Source organism: Nicotiana sylvestris, chromosome 4 (genome assembly GCF_000393655.2).
Source record: "Nicotiana sylvestris chromosome 4, ASM39365v2, whole genome shotgun sequence".
Lineage (NCBI taxonomy): Eukaryota > Viridiplantae > Streptophyta > Magnoliopsida > Solanales > Solanaceae > Nicotiana > Nicotiana sylvestris.
Window position 1 is genome coordinate 59,769,223 of NC_091060.1, and position 7,943 is coordinate 59,777,165.

Genomic DNA, 7,943 nt, shown 5'->3' on the forward strand with positions numbered 1-7,943 from the left:
TACCACTAAAATCTAATATTCTACCTATATATACCGTGTAAATTTTCGATAAAGGGTAGTGAATTGGGGCTACGTAGCTTCGCCCATGCTTACAACAGGATAAATTAAAAAATATACTAACAAGAAAGCAAAAAAATTAGAAAAAAGATAAATGGGAATGATGGTTTAAATGAAGTGCCAAGTCATCTTTTATGTTCCCTCAATTATATATATTGATGATTTTGGAGGAAATTAGTGCTTAAATCTGTAAGTTGGTCAAAACGTGAAAAAACATTTCAAGAACCATGCCAAGTCAAACGCCTATATAGCAGAATACATCAACAGCCCCTCAAACTTGTCAATACATTTCATTTAGTCACTCAAATTAAGGCATATCATGATTGAACACCTGAACAAATGATAAAGTAGTCCTATTATACATTTCCAGTTCAAACTTTGGAAAAACTTATGCGTGTTCTCAAGCACCCATTACGTGAATAAGTTAACCACCTAAAATATGACACCTCCTTTGATAATATACATCACATATAAGGCCTTTATAACAAACAAAAAGAAAAGACATGTCAGATAGAAGGAACCCAAACAACTGAAAACAAACTCCCCCCGTTAAAGCAAGAGTCATTTCCCAAAAATCTCCCCAACGAATGTCTAATAGGAACAGTTTATCATATATTCAGGTGCTCAACTGTAATAGCCCTTAGTGTCTAAAGGAAATATTCTATTATGTTTAAGAGGCTGTCGATGTATTCCACCAAAACTAAGATACTATAATTTATTATTTGAATTGACTAGCAAAAACTAATCCACTTCACCTAAACTATCCATGGCCACAAGAACAAACTAGTAAAGACCAGACTAGGGTCTAAGAAAATTGATAACCAAAACTTATCTTCAATTAGCGAAGTTGAAGCTGCTGCAACTATTCTTCAACTAAGAGATATATGTGTTCCATTTAACAAGGTAACAGACTGACCACCAAATCCGCACCCCCCATCCCCCAACGAGACGCTACCAAGGAAATTCGGTAATCAACCAAACAAGGTTATGCATCAACAGAGAAATTAGCAGCTTGACCACCTGAAGCATGAGGGTTGTAATTCCCACCAACAGTACCCCTTCCACATCTTTCCCTATAATTGTTGTTATGGCTCTTCTGGTAGTAATTACCAGATTGATCATAGTATTGGTTGCGGCCATTCTGGTAGGACCCTTCCCTGCCATGCCCTCCATGAGCATTAGAATATCCACGACGGCCTCCTCCATCCCCATTGTGATGACCCCTGTAGTTCTGATTCTGATATGACCGTCGGGGAACAGACTGTTGCTCCTTGAAATTCATATCTTTCAAATTATTAACACCTTCCGCCTCAGGTGTGACCTCTTCTGCTTCAGCAGGCAATTCAGACAAGTTTTCCCCTTGTACCCCCTGCAACAAGTAATTCATATGTCGAATAAATCTATTGAATAAAAGCACTCAAGGACAATCTGCTTGATATAAGATGGATACCTGCTGGATTTCTTCTACAGTGCTAGCATGCATTTCATTAGTATGATTTCCTTGAGAACTTAAGCACTCTTCTTCCTGAAAAACATTTAATGCTGGATGTTGGATAAAGACAGAAAGGATAGCGAAGTACTTCCAGAAAATAAATAAAATCAGAAGAAACGAGTTACAAAAGCATCTATACATATTCAGTTCTAAATTATGGTCGAAACAATCAATCACGGAAGCCTCAATCCAAAATTTATGTGCTGTGCAATCAATGAATCAATTGTCTTAATGCTAAAAAATAAATACAATAAACACTTTTATCTGCAAACAGGGTGTTGCCCAGCGGCCTTTTGAAGTAAACCCTTTTGTTTCCGGGATGAGTCAAAATAAACTATTAATAACACAACAAGCTGGTGTAAGCAGTAGAACACATATATTATCGCTATATCTCAAGCGTCCCAAAAGTCTAGCCAACTATGCAAGTAGGTGCAAAATGAAGTAAAAACTTGTATGCTTTGCTAGTAGAAAAGGTTATTGGATAATCAAGGTCAGCAAGTTCCTTTTGATGAGGTTCACTAGTTCATTCTCTCATTGAGATGTAGTTTGAACTACGCGGAATTTTCTATACATGAAGCAGCCGTGTGCAAGCCAGAATTTCTATACATAAAGCAGACGTGTGCAAGCCAGAATTTCTATACACGAAGCAGACACGTGCAAGCCAGAATTTCTATACATGAAGCAGACATGTGCAAGACAGAAAGATGCAGGCAAATTTATTTTTGACCAGGTTTTAAAGCAGCTTTAGCCTAGACTTGTGAGCAATTTATGATCTTATCATAAATTGTTGCACACGTTATGAATGTCTACATTTTTTATTTATTTCCTAAGTGCTTTGTTTTCGAATTATGTAAATTTTAAAGTTTTTAAAACAAAACCGAGAAAAGATAGTGTGCTAAGAGTGGGTTGGTTTATTAACACTGGTACCCCTAGGCCGTAGTCATTGTTCAAGGTAGTATCAGGAAGATGCAGGCAATTTTGTATTTAAACTGCACAAATTGTAGGGTATTCCAGTATAAACTTGGCATGGTCTCCTACATAGACGATACACCGTAGGTACTACATCTTAATTGGAGATAACTAGAATCTTAAGTTTAAGAAACAAAATTTGGCACCTAGATCAAGTGTGGAAGCATAGTCAAGCCATGACCCGAGCCACATGTACCTTATAAGTTTAAAGCAGCTTCTTCAAGAATTGCAATTTGAAAGGGAAAAAAATGATGAAACTAATTTGTGGACATCAAATAGCACAATACATATTGCTTCAAATCATATATTCTACGAAACAAAGAAGCACAAAAAGATAGATGGTTACTTTATCAGGCAAAATTTTGAGTTAGAGTGTATTTCTATAATCTATCCTAACAAAGTCACTATGACGTTCCAGGATTTCATACATTTGCAACAAGCTACAAGTATAAGACAAGCACCCACAAACTTGATGTGAATACTCCTACCTTTCATCAAGAAAAAAAAATAAAGAGGAAAAATTGACAAGTTCTGTAATTAAGAACATCGATTAGAGGGCCTTTTTTAAAAAACAAAAAAGTTGGAGTCTTGACCAGCTTGTGCGCACTTCAAACTGATCCATCTAGTATCTACTACCTCCCATCATTACAGGTACCAAATAACTCTGCTCACCAAGACTTAGGCAAATGGAAAGATTTTAATCGGAGTGAATTATGGATCAATTAGGAGATTAAGAAAATCAATTAGCACATTCAATTCATGTAATTATGTACCATTTCCTATTTTAGGTCATTTGCAAACTAGTTTAAATTCCAAAGCTTGAGAGAGTTACCACGCTGAAGAATCTCAAAAAGTTTTCTTATTTTATCTTCTACAAATGATTTCTACTCTCTCTATTCTAAACTTTTGAAATTAAGTCCTCACACCCCCCACCCCAAACCCCCACCCCCCAAGACACACAAAATAAAATAAAAGCAAATAAAAGAAGCTCAACGGCATAGCAAACAATTCAGTAGCTTAAATCTTTAGGAAGCTACAATAGATAGTTCAAGTAAAACATGAGTAGGAGTGTCAAATGAGCAAGCTGGCTCAAATTTGGACTAATTAAATTGACTTGAACTGATAAACAATGTATAACCCAACTTGCCCAAAGTCTACTATGGCCAAAATGCATTGGGCTAAATATTCCATCATAACCAAACCCGTCCAGCTTACCCAATCTCCCTTTGGAGTGAGAAATTGGCATGAAGCTGAAGCTATTGAACTTGACAGAGGTGCGGTACATTACTTTGACAGAAAAAAAAAGCATCACGTGGATCAAAACTCATACATTTGGATGTTATTTAAATAAAATCCAATAACTATTTATGCAAATATGATTGCCCAAAAAGAATTCCATGTAAGTACATATTTGCATTTTTTTTTATGTCAAGGACGTCTAGAGAAGCAGAAATACATGGAGAATCCAATTAAATCTTCTATGACCTGTGTAATAACAAACAAGAACGTCGTGTGACTAGTAGTTTGGGTGTACAGTAGACAACAGATCACTGTAAAAAGGCAGTCCAATGCACAAAGCATCCCGTAGGGTCCGGGGAAAGGCTGCATACCAATGAGTGTGATGTAGACAACCTATCCTAATACAAGCATTTTTGGCTGCTTCCACGGCTCGAGCCCGTGACCTATAAGTCACACGGAGACAATAGATCTCTCTACTATTGAAAAAAGTATTTTTACATCCATGCTTCAATGCTTGATCCAAGCAAACACAAGCCTAAAATACACTTAGTACCGAAACATTTTAGAACTTTAGAGATTGTTTCAATGGGTAAATACATGATAAGGTAGTATAGTTTAACATATCAACACAAAAAGAACCACAAAAAGTTGAGTCCTACAGATGAACACACACAAAACAGAGATGTAAAGGAGTGACGAAGTTGTCTTTACAGTTCAGTTTGGTAGCTATTTTTCAAATGAGAACGCAAGCAATGGATTGAACAAGGAGGTGGATATGAATACGCGAAGCAAAGGTAAGAGTTAGTCTTTCTTCTTTTTTTTTTTGATCAGTAGGTAAGGGTTAGTCTTTTCATTGCCCTAACACAAGTGAGGCAAAAGTACTGGTGATAGCCCTAAACGCAAGTACCACGGTTCAATGATAGGCTTTTCCCACTTCCAACAATTTAGGAGAAGCCTAGTTATGTAAGGGTTAGTGTGCACATTACCTTACGCCTAGTAATGTAACATCATAACAAAGAGGGATGTCATATGAATGACAATGGGAACTCTTAAGTAGAATGAAGAATGAAAGACAATGGAAACATTTAAAATCATTTTCATACCTATGCAAAATCATAAAGCAAATACAGTAAGTCGCTTACGAAACATGCAATTTTAGAAGAGAGTCTCCCTACTTCTAAAATCACAAGAGGCAATTTTCAAGTCATCCCTTTTCTTCTAATTTGACGACTTTTTAGCAATTGTTTGGATTTGACAGCAAATATACCTTCTTGATAACTGTTCCAACTTCTGAAACAATTACGTTATATGTGCATTGTACAGTAGCAGCTGACATTTGGAGTACATTTATATCAGTTTTTAGACTTGCCTGGGTCATGCCAAACAGTATCAAGGAGGTTTATAAGAGTTGTAATTCATGGAGAGTTGCGAAGTCCATCAAAAAAAACTTGGCCAACGGTGCCTGCTGCTATCTTTTGGTGCATTTGGAATGAAGGGAATCATAGATGTTTTGATGGGATCTTAACCCCTAACCATTCTCTTAAAACTGTTTGTTTAATTAACTTATTTAGTTGGTTCAATCAGGATTTGTCTTCTCCTTAGTTGTGCACTAAGTTTTTGTTTATGTGCAGTCGCTTCCTTTTAGTTGTAATTTTTTGCTATGCATCTTTTTGGTGCCATTTAATGAAATTCCCTTCGGGGAAAAAAAACTAGCAAGCAACCTTTAACCTTTTCATAAAAAAAAAATAATATTAGCAAGCAAGTTTTACCAAAACCTTCAGCAAAGGACGCAACAATTTTTAGCAAAATAAACTAATGTCAAAATAACTTTCATAAGCAACTCATGGCCAACTATACCATCCGAAATCAACAAGTTCTTGGGATGGTATCTTCTCCATAAAGTGCCTAGAAGATTAAGATTACTAATTAAATAAGTGAGTCATCTATAATTCTACCATTCACAATTCTTCAATTAAGCAACCCTATTGCACCAAATTCTCATTATATTGCTAAACTAGCTTTAGCATAAATGTAGAAAATTTCAAACCAAGCCCCTCTTCTGGAACAGGGAAAGAAAAATCAAATGACAGCCTCATAAGTACGACTTATGAAATCTCATGAAGTAAAATCAATATTGGCACATATAAACATCAAGACACCTCCCAAGAAAGGAGGGAGGGGAGCTTGGAATATGAAGTACATTTTTTTAACATTGTTTAGAAGTTAATTGCTGGCATTGCAAGGGTTTAAACAACATAACTTCAACAATTTTGTTAATTAAAGTTACTATACAGCAACGGAAAACAAGGGCTAATCATAGGAAACTAGCTAAGTATTCACACATAACAACAGCGAAAAGAATAATTTAAAAAAAAGATAAAAATATGTCAACCTTATTAGATGTTTTTCAACACTTAAAACATTGCCCAAGGTCATTAGAGGTTTTACTTCAGTAAGAATTTACCTTCTGCTGACTCTGCATAGCAATCGTGTGCACTTGCACGGGTTCATTGACAGGCACAGCACCCACAGACTCTTCTATGGGCACCGAGTATGGCCCATAGTTCGCAGCTGATGCCTCCACTTTAACAGGGTCCGTAGTAAAATATAGTGAAGACATTATTCTATTTAGCTTCGATTTCAAACCAGCATCTGTAAGCAAAAACAACCAGCTAAAACTACAAGCATCTACACCATCTCAAAACCACCAAAAACCACCAAAAGATTGATATAGCTAGCTTTAAAATCCCTTTTGTCCTAATACGTAAGTTATTACATAGTAGATCGAAATAGGTCCAAGTGGAACAAAAATGGATATAGATATTCCTCTAGCCCGTCCGAATGACTTTGCAAATACGTATCTAGTAAAATTCATCAAACAAATTGGATATATCTAGTTTTAGAGGATCTCAAATTTTGTCAAAAAAAGATAAACCATTGAGTAGTATATAAAAAGGACCCAAATATTATAGAGAATTCATATAGCCGACTCCAGCTAGTTTGGGAATTTCTATATACTCACAAGTAGCATCGGAATCAGGTACAATGGGCTGATCAGACTTGGTAAGCCAAAGCTTCGCGTGCTCAATGCATTGTTGAAGGGCACGCTTGTGCGACAAAGGAGAATTAACAGGTCGAGAAATTAATAGCCCACTGAGCATTGAAATTAAGTCCAAATCCTTCTCCCCCAATAGATCTATCACATCACTGGATTCGTCCTCCTGCATACAATCATAGTTAAGGCAACAAGCTCTCTCATGCGTCCTCGTCAGCATTGTAGCCGTAGAAAAATCACTCTGTAACGACTTCACATCAAACATACAGCCAAAATACAACAGATAAAGTAAATCCTCAACACACATTATCACTTCCCCCTCTCCCTCATTCTTCGAATTATTATCTGGCGGGGCAGAAACTGACGTGGCGAGGTTGATTTCTTCAGCGACAGCGGATGCAAGAGGCTCGCGAAGCTTCTCGAGCTCGTCGATGCCGGCGATGACGGAAGGTTTTGAGCGAAGAGTTTCTTCTTGTTCCTTGTTTAAGGTTTTTCCTTTAGAAACGGATTCTTCCATTTGAACAATGCGGTTGTATTTCTTGCGAAGGGCACGGAGGCGCTTGTTGATCACGCTCCGTACTGGTCCTTCGGACACGTCGGACGCCGCCATTGGTGGTGCCGGGAAGTGGTGGAGGAGGACAAGGTTTTCTAGAGAGTTCCGTGAAGGGTTTAGGTAAAATGGAAAGAGGTTCTACTGAGTGGATTGATTTATCAATTTATTATGGCATGATTTCGAGGAAAAACCAAATTAATCCTTTAGGTAGTAGAGTAGGAATATTTTGGTCCTTAAAATATAAATATGAATACAAATAGTCCTTCAAGTTTGTAATTGGAGCACAATCCCGGACTTAAAGAACTCTTTTAGTGGGCGTTTGGACATAAGAATTGTAAAATTCCAAAAAGAAGTTAAATTTGTTTTAAGTGAAAATGGTATTTGAAAATTAGAGTTTGTTTGAATATGAATATAATTTTGAGTTATTTTTGAATTTTTGTGAGTGATCTAAGTGAAAATTTTGAAAAACGTCTTTTTGGAGTTTTTCAAATTTTCGAAAATTTCAAAATTCCAAAAAAGTAAAAATTAAAAATTTTATGGCGAAATACTGATTTCGAAAAAAAAAATCGAAAAAAGGT

General features: G+C 36.4%; 1 protein-coding gene across 1 annotated transcript; it reads right to left on the minus strand.

Moving 5' to 3' along the window:
• Positions 1 to 744: 744 nt before the first annotated feature.
• On the minus strand, positions 745 to 7,535 carry LOC104211710 (uncharacterized). Its single transcript, XM_009760803.2, has 4 exons — positions 6,780 to 7,535; positions 6,222 to 6,409; positions 1,508 to 1,582; positions 745 to 1,426 (listed from the first exon to the last, which is right to left on the minus strand). Exons 1-4 carry the CDS (start codon positions 7,420 to 7,422, stop codon positions 1,043 to 1,045), a joined length of 1,290 nt encoding a protein of 429 aa, XP_009759105.1. The 5' UTR covers positions 7,423 to 7,535; the 3' UTR covers positions 745 to 1,042.
• Positions 7,536 to 7,943: the final 408 nt, after the last annotated feature.

What these genes read in the sequence shown, in the direction of transcription:
- LOC104211710 (XM_009760803.2), bottom strand. Translation starts at nt 7,422, where the DNA reads ATGGCGGCGTCCGACGTGTCCGAAGGACCAGTACGGAGCGTGATCAAC. An exon ending in ACCTGATTCCGATGCTACTT is followed by an intron (nt 6,410 to 6,779) that starts GTGAGTATATAG and finishes TTTTGCTTACAG; the next exon opens with ATGCTGGTTTGAAATCGAAG. An exon ending in CTGTAGAAGAAATCCAGCAG is followed by an intron (nt 1,427 to 1,507) that starts GTATCCATCTTA and finishes TACTTGTTGCAG; the next exon opens with GGGGTACAAGGGGAAAACTT.